Source organism: Mobula birostris, chromosome 2, assembly GCF_030028105.1.
Source record: "Mobula birostris isolate sMobBir1 chromosome 2, sMobBir1.hap1, whole genome shotgun sequence".
Classification (NCBI taxonomy): domain Eukaryota; kingdom Metazoa; phylum Chordata; class Chondrichthyes; order Myliobatiformes; family Myliobatidae; genus Mobula; species Mobula birostris.
Genome location: NC_092371.1, coordinates 181,872,446 through 181,885,280, shown reverse-complemented (window position 1 = coordinate 181,885,280; position 12,835 = coordinate 181,872,446). Strand labels below are relative to the sequence as shown.

General features: G+C 41.5%; 1 protein-coding gene across 1 annotated transcript in view; it reads right to left on the bottom strand.

The window, feature by feature from the left end:
• sntg2 (syntrophin, gamma 2) overlaps positions 1 to 7,686 on the bottom strand; it is a 292,569-nt gene extending 284,883 nt beyond the window's left edge. The window contains exon 1 of the mRNA XM_072280480.1: positions 7,581 to 7,686. Coding sequence (XP_072136581.1) covers positions 7,581 to 7,686 — 106 coding nt within the window. The remainder of the gene's footprint in view (positions 1 to 7,580) is intronic.
• Between the last annotated feature and the right edge of the window lie 5,149 nt (positions 7,687 to 12,835).

The window sequence follows — 12,835 nt, the reverse complement described above, 5'->3', positions numbered from 1 at the left end:
ATCAAATTTCAGAATCAGAGTTTGCCTTCACTATTTTCTATGATGTGAAATTTGTTGTCTTGCGACAGCAGTCTAGAGCAAAGAGATAAAATTACTATAAATTACAAAATAGATAAATAGTGCAAAAAAAGCAGTGTTCACAGACCATTCAGAAATCTGATAGCAGAGGGGAAGAAGCTATTTCTGACTCATTGAGTATAAGCCTTCAGGCTCTTGTTCTCCTCCCTGAAGGCAGTAGTGAGAGGAGAGCATGTCCCAGGTGGTGAGGATCCTTAGTGATGTCTGTATGCCTCCTTCTTAAGCCTCCTTCTTTTGAGGATGTCCTCAATGGTGGGGAAGGTTATCCAATGCAGCTGGCTGAGTCAGCAGCCCTTTATGATCCTATGCACTGGAGCCTCCATATCAAGTAGTGATACAACCAGTCAAAAAGCTCTTACTATACATCCATAGAAATTAGTAGAACTCTTTGATGACAAATCGAATCTTCCCAAACACTTAATAAGCTAGAGCTGCTTGTGTGCCTTCTTCATGAATACATTAATGTGTTGGGCCCAGGATACATGTTAATGTAAAGGAACTTAAAGCTGCTCACCCTTTCCACCACTGACCATTCAACGAGGACTGGTGTACTGATTTCCCCAGTTCTGAAGTCCCCAATCAATGCTTTGGTCTTGTTGATGTTGACTGCAAAGTTATTATTGCAACATCACTCAACCAACAAATGATTCTCATTCCAGTATACCTCCTTATATCCACCTGAGTTTTTACCAATACTATTGATCACACCTGTAAGTTTATAGATGCCACTTGAGCTCTACTTAGCCATACAATCATGAGTGCAGAGAAACGAGGCAGTGGGCTAAAAACATTTCCTTGAGGTACATCTGTGCTTATCAGCGAGCAGGACATGTTATTCTTATTGTCCACTGGAATGGTACTGGAGGACTGGAGGGAGGTGAATGTTGTCCCCTTGTTCAAAAAAGGTAGTAGGGATAGTCTGGGCAATTATAGACCAGTGAGCCTTACGTCTTGGTGGGAAAGTTGTTGGAAAAGATTCTTAGAGATAGGATCTTTGGGCATTTAGAGAATCATGGTCTGATCAGGGACAGTCAGCATGGCTTTGTGAAGGGCAGATCGTGTCCAACAAGCCTGATAGAGTTCTTTGAGGAGGTGACCAGGCATATAGACAAGGGTAATGCAGTGGATGTGATCTACATGGATTTTAGTAAGGCATTTGACAAGGTTCCACATGGTTGGCTTATTCAGAAAGTCAGAAGGCATGGGATCCAGGGAAGTTTGGCCAGGTGGATTCAGAATTGGCTTGCCTGCAGAAGGCAGAGGGTCATGGTGGAGGGAGTACATTCAGATTGGAGGATTGTGACTCGTGGTGTCCCACAAGGATCTGTTCTGGGACCTCTACTTTTCGTGATTTTTATTAACGACCTGGATGTGGGGGTAGAAGGGTGGGTTGGCAAGTTTGCAGACGACACAAAGGTTGGTGGTGTTGTAGATAGTGTAAAGGATTGTCAAAGATTGCAGAGAGACATTGATAGGATGCAGAAGTGGGCTGACAAGTGGCAGATGGAGTTCAACCCAGAGAGGGGTGAGGTGGTACACTTTGGAAGGACAAACTGCAAGGCAGAGTACAAAGTAAATGGCAGGATACTTAGTAGTGTGGAGGAGCAGAGGGATCTGGGGGTACATGTCCACAGATCCCTGAAAGTTGCCTCACAGGTGGATAGGGTAGTTAAGAAAGCTTATGAGGTGTTAGCTTTCATAAGTCGAGGGATAGATTTTAAGAGTCGCAATGTGTTGATGCAGCTCTATAAAACTCTGGTTAGGCCACACTTGGAGTACTGTGTCCAGTTCTGGTTACCTCACTATAGGAAGGATCTGGAAGCATTGGAAAGGATACAGAGGAGATTTACCAGAATGTTGCCTGGTTTAGAGAGTATGCATTATGATCAGAGATTAAGGGAGCTAGGGCTTTACTCTTTGGAGAGGAGGAGGATGAGAGGAGACATGTTAGAGGTGTACAAGATAATAAGAGGAATAGATAGAGTGGACAGCCAGCGCCTCTTCCCCAGGGCATCACTCTCACTACAAGAGGACATGGCTTTAAGGTAAGGGGTGGGAAGTTCAAGGGGGATATTAGAGGAAGGTTTTTTACTCAGAGAGTGGTTGGTGCGTGGAATGCACTGCCTGAGTCAGTGGAGGAGGCAGATACACTAGTGAAGTTTAAGAGACTACTAGACAGGTATATGGAGGAATTTAAGGTGGGGGCTTATATGGGTGGCAGGATTTGAGGGTCGGCACAACATTGTGGGCTGAAGGGCCTGTACTGTGCTGTACTATTCTATTCTATTCTATATGTTATTACCAATTTGTGCAGATTGTAGCCTTCTGGTGAAGAAGTTGAGGATCAAATTGACAATTGCCCAGATTTAGAAGCTTGCTGATGAATACTGAGGGGAATGTGGTATAGAATGCAAAGCTGTAATTGATAAACGGCAGACTGAAGTTGTATAATTAACTCACAAGTTAAAATTCTGAACTTGGAGAGAGCAAATTTTGGAGCCATTAGGTAGGATCTTGCAGTGGGTTATAGGGTGACACGTGTGCAGTGAAAGGAGTTTCTGCTTAGCAGGAGGCCTTTAAAAGTACAATGTTAAGAGTTCAGGGTTTGCATAGTCCTGTCAGGGTGAAGGGCAAGGCTGGTAGTTCTCAGGAACCTTATCTGATAAGACATATTGAGACACTGCTTCACAAAATGAGGGAAGCACACACTGTACATGAGGAAATGGGAACTCGTGAATCACTTGATCACAAGAAATGTAGGAGTACACTTAAGAGAGAAGTTAGAAGGGCAAAAAGAGCAAAAATAAGAAGCATCTGGCAGGCAAAGTGAGGTAAAATCCCAAGAGATTCTCTGGTTATATTAAGAATAAAAGAGTGAACAGGAAGAGAATAGGTTCCTTTAAAGATCAGCATTGCTGTCTGTGTGTGTCATCAAAGGAAATGGATGAGACTTTTAAATGAACACTTCTCTTCAGTTTTGGCTGTGGAAAAAAGATGGAAGTTAATGAAATGGGGGGAATGAGTTGTGTTTTCCTGAACCACATCAGAATTAGCAGTACAGTGGAACTGAAGGCCATTAAATGTATTAAGGTGGATCAATCCCCAGAACCCGACCAATTCTCAAATCTTGTGGGAAACTAAAGCTTCAGCTTTGCTTTTTTTTAATCATAGTTGGGAGCTAAGCACCCATGGATGCACATTTGAATGTGTAGGCAAAGGATATGAGGTTGCTCTGTTAGTAAAAAATGAAATCAAATCCTTTCAAAGAGGTGATATATGATCAGCATGGTTTTAGTGAGGGAAAATCTTGTCTGACAAATCTCTTGGAATTCCTTGAGGAGATTACAGGAAGGACAGGCAAATGAAAGTTGGTGGAAGATGTTTACTTGGATTTTCAGAAGGCTATTGACAGGATTCCGTACATGAGGCTGCTAAACAAGATAAGAGCCCATGGTATTACATGAAAGATGGCTAGAAGATTGACTGACTGGTAGGAGGCAAAGAATGTGAATAACGAGGGCCTTTTCTGGTTGGCTGCATTTGACTTATTGTGTTCCACAGGCATTGATGTTGGGATTGCTTTTTTTCACGTTATTTATCAATGATTCTGTTGATGGAATTGATGGCTTTGTGACCAAGTTTGCAGATGATACAAAGATGGGTGGAAAGACAGGTAGTGTTGAGGAAGTAGAGTGTTTGCAGTAGGAGACAGATTAGGACAATGGGCAAAGAAGTGGTAGACAGAATGTAGTGTCGGGAAGTGTATGGCTATGCACATTGGTAGAAGGAATACAGGCATAGACTGTTTTATAAACAGGGAGAAAATTCAGAAATCAAAGGTACAAATGGACTTGGAAGTCCCCATGCATGATTCCCTAAAGGTTAGCTTGCAGGTTGAGTCAGTGGTAAAGAAGGTGAATAAGGACTAGAATATAAAAGCCAGGATGTAATGCTTTATAATCCATGGTCAAATTGCACTTTGAGTATTGTGAGCAATTTAGATTAGATTAGATTAGATTATGAGGACACTCAGTCATTTAGAAACGCATGCATTAAAAAATGATACAATGTTCCTCCGGTATGATATCATAGAAACACAAGACAGACCAAGAGGAAAACTGACAAAAACCACATAATTATAACATATAGTTACAACAGTGCAAAGCAATACAGTAATTTGATAAGAACAGACCATGGGGATGATAAAAAAAAGTTTCAAAGTCCCGATAGCCCCATCATCTCACGCAGACGGTAGAAGGAAGAAACTCTCCCTGCCATGAGCTTCCAGCGCCGCAAACTTGCTGATGCAGCATCCTGCAAGCACCCGACCACAGTCCGACTCTTGAGTCCATCTGAAAACTTCGAGCCTCCGACCAGCCCTCCGACACCGAACACCATTTCTGCCGAGCGCTTCGACCCTGGCCCCGGCCGCCAAGCAACAGGCAAAGCCGAGGACTCGGGGCCTTCCCCTCCGGAGATTTCGGATCACACAGTAGCAGCGGCAGTGAAGCAGGCATTTCAGAAGTTTCACCAGCTGTTCCTCTGTGCTCTCATGTCTGCCTCCATCAAATCAGAATTTTGCATGGCCTCTTATATGACAGATTACAGATATTCATCACCGGAGAGCCCGCGCGCGCTGCGTCGCGCTGCCATCTTCTCCTCCTCCTGAATTTTACATTCCTTATCTAAGAAAGGTATGTTGACATTTGAGAGGGTCCCAAGGAGATTCATGAGAGTGATTTTGTGAATGAAAGCATTAATATATAAGGAGCATTTGATGGCTCTGCGCCTGTACTCACTGGAGTTTATAAGAATGGGGGGGGAAATCTTATTGAAGCCTATCAAATATTGAAAGGAACACACATCAAAGTTGCTGGTGAATGCAGCAGGCCAGGCAGCATCTCTAGGAAGAGGTACAGTTGATGTTTCGGACCGAGACCCTTCGTCAGGGCTAACTGAAAGAAGAGCTAGTAAGAGATTTGAAAATGGGAGGGGGAGGGGAGATCCGAAATGATAGGAGAAGACAGGAGGGGGAGAGATGGAGTCAAGAGCTGGACAGTTGATTGGCAAAAGGGATATAAGAGGATCATGGGACAGGAGGCCCAGAGAGAAAGAAAAGTGGGGGGGGGGGACCCAGAGGATGGGCAAAGGGTATAGTGAGAGGGACAGAGGGAGAAAAAGGAGGGAGAGAGAAAGAATGTGTGTATATAAATAAATAACAGATGGGGTACGAGGGGAAAGTGGGGCATTAGCGAAAGTTTAAGAAGTCAATGTTCATGCCATCAGGTTGGAGGCTACCCAGACGGAATATAAGGTGTTGTTCCTCCAGCCTGAGTGTGGCTTCATTTTTACAGTAGAGGAGGCCGTGGACAGACATATCAGAATGGGCAAACAACAGGAATTCTGCAGATGCTGGAAATTCAAGCAACACACATCAAAGTTGCCAGTGAATGCAGCAGGCCAGGCAGAGTCCTGACAAAGGGTCTCGGCCTGAAACATCGACTGTACCTCTTCCTAGAGATGCTGCCTGACCTGCTGCGTTCACCAGCAACTTTGATATCAGAATGGGAATGGGACGTGGAATTAAAATGTGTGGCCACTGGGAGATCCTGCTTTCTCTGGCGGACAGAGCGTAGATGTTCAGTAAAGCGGTCTCCCAGTCTGCGTCGGGTCTCGCCAATATATAGAAGGCCACATCGGGAGCACCGGACACAGTATATCACCCCAGTCGACTCACAGGTGAAGTGTCGCCTCACCTGGAAGGACTGTCTGGGGCCCTAATATTGAAAGGCCTAGATAGAGTGGATGTGGAAAGGGTGTTTCCTGTAGTGATGGAGTTTAGAGCCAGAGGGCACAGTCTCAGTACGGAAGAATGTCCATTTAGAACAGAGATGAGGAGGAATTTCTATAGCCAGAGAGTGGTGAATCAGTGATATTCCTTGCCACGCGCCGCTGTGGAAGCCAAGTCATTGGAATTATATATAAAGTGGACGTTGATGGGTATCAAAGGTTGTGGGAGGAGCATGAAGCTGAGAAGAATAATAAATCAGCCATGATTGAATGGTGGAGCAGACCCAATGGACTGAATGCCTAATTCTGCTCCTGTGCGTTATGGTCATATTGTGTTCATCTCTGGCCAAGGGTAAAGTTCCAAAGCACTGTATAATGGTTAATACATTGTTTAAATAGTAGCAAAATCAAATCAGAAATCTACAGTTTGGTAGCTCTGTAAATTAGAAAGGGATTTTGTGGGAGAGGATCTACCATATTTGACAAGGCTGGGTCTGATTGTGAATAGTCAGCATGGCTTTGTGCATGGCAAGTTGTGTGACAAATCTCTTGGAGGAAGTAGCCAAGAGGGTAGATAAGAGTAGGGCTGCGGAAGTTGTCTCTATGGAATTTAGGAAGAACAAGGTCCTTTATGGCAGGGTATCCTGGAAAGTTAGAAGGGATACTGGGGACGTTATTGGATTGGATTCAGAATTGATTCAGTGGTAGGAAGCACACAGTGATGGTTGAGGGTTGTTTCTTAGATGAGAGGCCTGTAACTAGTTGTGTACTGCAGGGGTTGGTGCTTGGATATTAATTGTTTGTAATCTATAAAAACACAGAAGTGTACAGGCATTTCTGCCCACAATGTTGTGCCAACCTTTGTATCTACTCCGAGATCAATCTAATGTTTTCCTCCCACATAGCTCTCCATGCTTCTTTCATCCATGCGCTATCAATGAATTCTTAAATTGAGCAAATGTATCTGCCTCTATCACCAGCCCTGGCAGCATATTCTGCACACTCACCACTCACTGTGTAAAAAGCTGTCTTCTGACATACCCCTTTATTTCTTAAATCACCTTATTGTCTCTTGATTTGGCATTTTCACCTTTGGAAAAAGGTACTGATTGTTGCTTTTTTAACTATTCTATTAATTGGTGTGGCAACTTTGAAGGATCTATGAAGGTGGATCCCAAGATCGCTCTGTTTTTCCACACTACTAAGAATCCTACAGTTCACCCCATGTCTTGCCTTAAAATCTGACCTTGCAAAGTGCAGCACTTAATATTTTTCTGGATTGAAATCCACCTGACATTTCTCAGCCCAGCTCTATATCCAGTCAATGTCCTGTTGAAACGTATGGCAACTTTCTACACTATCCGCAATACCACCAATCTTCTGTCAACTTCAGACATACCAACCCACCCTTCTTCATCCAAGTCAATTATAAAATTCACAAAGAGCTGCGATCCAAAACTGATCCCTGCAGAACCTCTACTGGTTAGTGACCTCGAGGCAAAACATACTCCATCTACTACCACCCTCGCCTTCTCTAGGCAAGCCAATCCTAAATCCACACAGCCAAGTTTCTCTAAAGTACTTCCTGACTTTCTGAATGAGTCTACCACAGGGAACTTTATCGAACACCTTACACCACATTCACCACTCTACGTTCATTGATCTGTTTTGTTATTTCCTCAAAGAATTCAATTCAATGAAGTACGACCTACCCTTCATAGAGCCTTGCTGATTATCCCTCTCCAAATGCTCATAAATCCTGTCTTCAATAGTTTGCTCACCACTGGGGTAAGATGTACTGGTCTCTAATTCCAGCATTTTCCCTATTATCTTTCTTGAACCAAAGAACTGCATTTGCCAGCCTCAAAGCTACTGGTATTTCTCCTGTGGCAAAGATCATCACCATAGGCACAGCAGTCTCTTCCCTGGCTTCCATAGTAACTTGGAGGATATCCCATCTAGCCTAGGAGATTTACAGTGCCTATAAAAATTATTCAACTCTCTGATCCCCCACCAGAAGTTTTCATGTTATATTGTTTTACAATATTGAATCACAGTGGATTTAATTTGGCTTTTTTGACACTGATCAACAGAAAAAGACTGTTTCGTGTCAAAGTGAAAAAAAAATCTCTGCAAAGTGATCTAAATTAATTACAAGTATAAAACACAAAATAATTGATTGCATTAAGTATTCACCCTCTTCAAGTCAGTATTTAGAAGATGCACCTTTGGCAACAATTACAGCTTTGAGTCTGTGTGGATAGGTCTCTATCAGCTTTGCACATCTGGACAATGCAATTTTTTCCCCATTGTTCTGTACAAAATCTCTGTCAAATTGCATGGGGATCATGAGAGAACAGCTCCTTTCAAGTTCTAAAACAAATCCTCAATTGGATTGCGATCTGCACTTTGGCGGCAGCTCTAGGACATTAACTTTGCCGTTTTAAGCCATTCCTGTGTAGCCTTGGCTTTATGCTTGGGGTCATTGCCTTGCTAGAAAATAAATCTTCTCCCAAGTCGCAGTTCTCTAGCAGACTGCATCAGATTTTTCCTCCAGGATTTCCCTATATTTTGCTACATTCATTTTACCCTCTACCTTCACAAGCCTTCCAGGGCCTACTGCAGTGAAGCATCCCCACAGCATGATGTAGCCACCATCATGCTTCATGGTTGGGATGGTGTGTTTCTGATGATGTGCGGTGTTTGGCTTAAGCCAAACATCGCGTTTATTCTGATGACCATAGAGCTCAATTTTGGTTTTGTTAGATCATAGAACCTTCTTGCAGCTGACTTCAGAGTCTCCCACCTGCCTTCTGACAAACTCTAGCTGAGATTTCATGGGAGTTTATTTCAACAATGTTTTTTTTTGCCACTGTCCCATAAAGTTGTGAATGGTAAAGCACCCGGGCAACTGTTGTTGTATATGCAGTCTCTCCCATCTCAGCTACTGAAGCTTGTAACTCCTCCAGAGTTGTCATAGGTCTCTTGGTGGCCTCCCTCACTAGTCCCCTGCTTGCATGGACACTCAGTTTTCGAAGATGGCCTGCTGTAGGCAGATTTCCAGCTGTGTCATATTCTTTCCATTTCTTGATGATTGACTTAAAAGTACTCCAAGTGATATTCAGTGACTTGAAAATTTTCTTGTTTCCATCTCCTGACTTGTGCTTTACAATAACCTTTTCACCGAGTTGCATGAAGTGTTCTTTTGTCTTCATGGTGTCATTTTTGACAGGATACTGAGTCACCAGCAATTGGACCTTCTAGATACCTGTGTATTTTTACTTCAATCAATTGAAATATCTTGACTGCACACAGGTCTCCAAAAACCTATCTCCATTTAACTAATTATATGACTTCTAAAACCAAATGGCTGTGTCATATTAAAGGGCGTGAATACTTATGCAATCAATTATTTTGCACTTTATATTTGTAATTAATTTAGATCACTTTGTAGAGATCTGTTTTCATTTTGACACAAAGGAGTCTTTTTCTGCTGATCAGTTTCAAAAAAGCCAAATTAAACATTGATTCAATGTTTTCAATTAATAAAACATGAAAACTTTCAAGCGGGATGCATACGTTTTCTAGGCACTGTATCTATTCTCATGTTTTTTTAAAAGCTCCAGCACTTCCTCTTGCCAATAGGTACGACCATCCTAGACTGTTCCACACTTTCTTCACATTCAACGAGGTCCTTATCACAGGGGAATACTGAAGCAAAGTATTCATTAAGGACCTCCCTTACCTCCTCCTACTCCAGCCAGTAGGCATTTCCTCTTTCATCCATGATCAATCTTAACTTTGCTCTAGTTATCTCCTGTTCTTTATAGGTAGAAGTCCTTGGGGGTTTCCTTAATCCAATTTGCCAGGGCCTTCTCATTTCCCCTTCTTGCTCCCCTAACTCCTTTCTTAAACTCTTTCCTGGCCAGTTTAAAGCTCTCAACAATTTTAATGCACAATGCATGGTTAATAAGTTTGTATATGATCTTAAAAAAGTTAGGATTGCAGATAGAATCAAAGGTTATGGGAAATTAAAGTTGGATATTGATCAGCTAGGCACGTAGGCTGAGGATTAGCAAATTGCTTTCATTCCAGATTAGTGAAAGGGATTGCATTTTGGGAGGTCAATCCAGGAAGGCACTTACAGTATACAGTGAATGGTAGGGCATTGGGCAGTGTTATGGAACAAAGGGACCTCTGAAACCAGCTGAAACCAGTGAAGGTAGATAGGATGTCGGAGTAAGCACCCGGCAAACTGGCCTTCATCTGTCAAGGCACTGAGTACAGGAGATGGGAATTTATGCGGCAGTTAAATAAGACATTAGTAAGATGTACTTGGAATGTTATGTACAGTTTTTATTGCCCTGGTTTTTAATTAAACTTGAAAGTGTGCGGAAAAGATTTTACCAGATTGTCGCCTGGATTTGGGATCTTTAGTTACAAGGAGATGATGACTAAACTAGGACTTTATTCCCTGGAATGTAGGGGATTGAAGGTGAATTGATAGATCATGAAGAACATAGACAGGGTGAAAATACATTGTCTTTTCTGTAGGGAGAGGGCGTAGATTTAGGATCAAAGATGGGAGATTTAAAAAAGACATCAGAACTTTTTCATGCAAAGGGTGCTGCATATTTGGAATGAATTGCCAGAAATAATGATTAACATAGCTACATTAGCAACATTTAAAGGTCAACTAGATAAGTACGTGGATAGGACAGATTTAGAGAGCAATGGTCCAAATGAGAGCAGGTGGGACTAGCTTTCTGGGCAACAGTCACCATAGATGAGTTGGGCCGAAAGGTCTGTTTTCATGCTGCATGACGCAATTACTCTGTGTCACTAATATTTTGTTAACATTAATTCAGTTACGTTGTAGCTATACAAGACATGGCAACGATTTTGCTTTAAAATTTATATTAAACATTGCTTGGTTTTAGGTGTATGAACGTGGTTTCATTTATATCGCTTCCTCAGTTGTTGAACTTAACTCTGTTTTCCACATTCTCTTGGATGTAATCGTGAGCTTGTATGAAGAATCTGTAATTTGAAAATCATCTTAGTAACTTAATTTTTCTAACTTCCCATTTAGATAGGAGTTTATCACAAGTTTTGTTTCTTTTTGCTTGTTTAAGCTGTAATTAGCATCTCAATTTGAAAGAGGCTGTTTGCCTCTGGGGGTGAAACTTACACTGTCTGATAGCATAAAATAGAAATAGGAAACCAACAGTCCATTTCACAAATCATCAGAAAATGGAGCTGTGTATAACACAAGCTGCTGATTCACTATGGTCCAGATAGAATTCAGTTTACAATAATAACACTGATCAATAAAGTAACTGCTTCAAAACATTTCTATTATCTTTAGTGCAAGATATGCAAATAATTTTGTGAAATTAGCCTGTGGTGAAAACATTGCAGCCCATAATACTTCAAGTTTCTTCTACCAGATTTTTCTGGTTATATCAAAAATTATGAAAAGCATTTTGCGACTATAAACTGAGGCAACAGATTTAGCTCATTTCAGCATTCACTGTGTACACCATCGCACATTTCTGCTGACATATAAGAGGAAATAAATCCTTCAGTGGGAACCATGATTGCAACGGAAATTCAATTTCCCTCTCCAGTCATGGTTCATTGCCTACCTTCTGTGTTGTTAAGTCAACAATTAGTCATGTAGTGGTATAGACCTGGCCCTGCTCCTGCACCTGGGAGAGGACGTGATTTGCAAAGTTTATCAACCCAGCATTTGTTTCATGCGGGTGTCCAGGGTGGTCAAAAGTTGAATTACGGGATCTGCCACACTGTGGCAACAGTTATGAGGCATGCTTTGTCACTGATTACAAAGTTTTGGAATGTTGATGACTACGGTTTCAACATCAAGAGATACGGGAATGAGGGAAAACAGCCAAATTGGAAAGTCAGAATTGTCATTTCAGAGAAAGCCTTTTCTCATTGGTGGATAATGGCATATGCAACAATTTGCCTATTGGCTGTCATGCTATATGAAACGTTGTCTCATGCCTTGGCTTGTCTTCAGAAAATTTATCCTCAACTGATACTTCCCCTCTAGAAAAATTGATAGTTCATTAAAAAGCTGTTCACCTCACATCATGACAAATGTTATTTCAAGCTGCTTCCACCACAAAATTTACTGTAGTTATGAGTATGACATTTGTCTGAAATATATTCTTGCATATTTAGTTGTCCTGATTATAAAATTAGAAATATTCAAAACTTCTCTATTTCATACTGCCTGATTGTATAACCTACCAGCAACATAAAGGAAATAACTTTCAAATGATTTTTACTATTGGTCATTAAAGAAAGATAAAAAGATACAAATATTACATTGGAAATTATATTTAATCTTAAATTTTTTTGGTTATAATAAAGTGGCATAAAGAAATAAAAAGAATTCTGAAATCTTGGGGAACAAATTCAAGGCAAGATGTTCTTGATGTAAAATTCATAATGAACAAAATGAAAGAGACTAGAGAATTATGAATTAGCATGGAAGCTCAAATAGACTACTCTTTGCGATTGACATGATCGATCCACATTCCTACAGTGATAGTACAAACAGGAATACTGGCCATTCAAATCAAATAACTCTGCAGCAAGTCACTTTCCAAAATAGTTACTTCATCCCAAATGCAAACTATGGGAACAGCACCACATATTCCTCCAGGGTAGCCTACAACCTGGTGGCACTAACTTTGAATTTGCCAACTTTCAGTAACTTCTTCCCCTCTGTCCCTATTCTCTCTCCTCCTGAACTGCGTGGCTTCCATCATGTCTCTTTCCTTTCCTCTACCACCTCCATCTGACATCACCCTTCTCAGTGGCTCCCCTCCTTATATTCCATGTTCTTACTTCTTTTCCTACCAGATTGCATTATTTTTACGCAAACAACAGGAATTCTGCAGATGCTGGAAATTCAAGCAACACACATCAAAGTTGC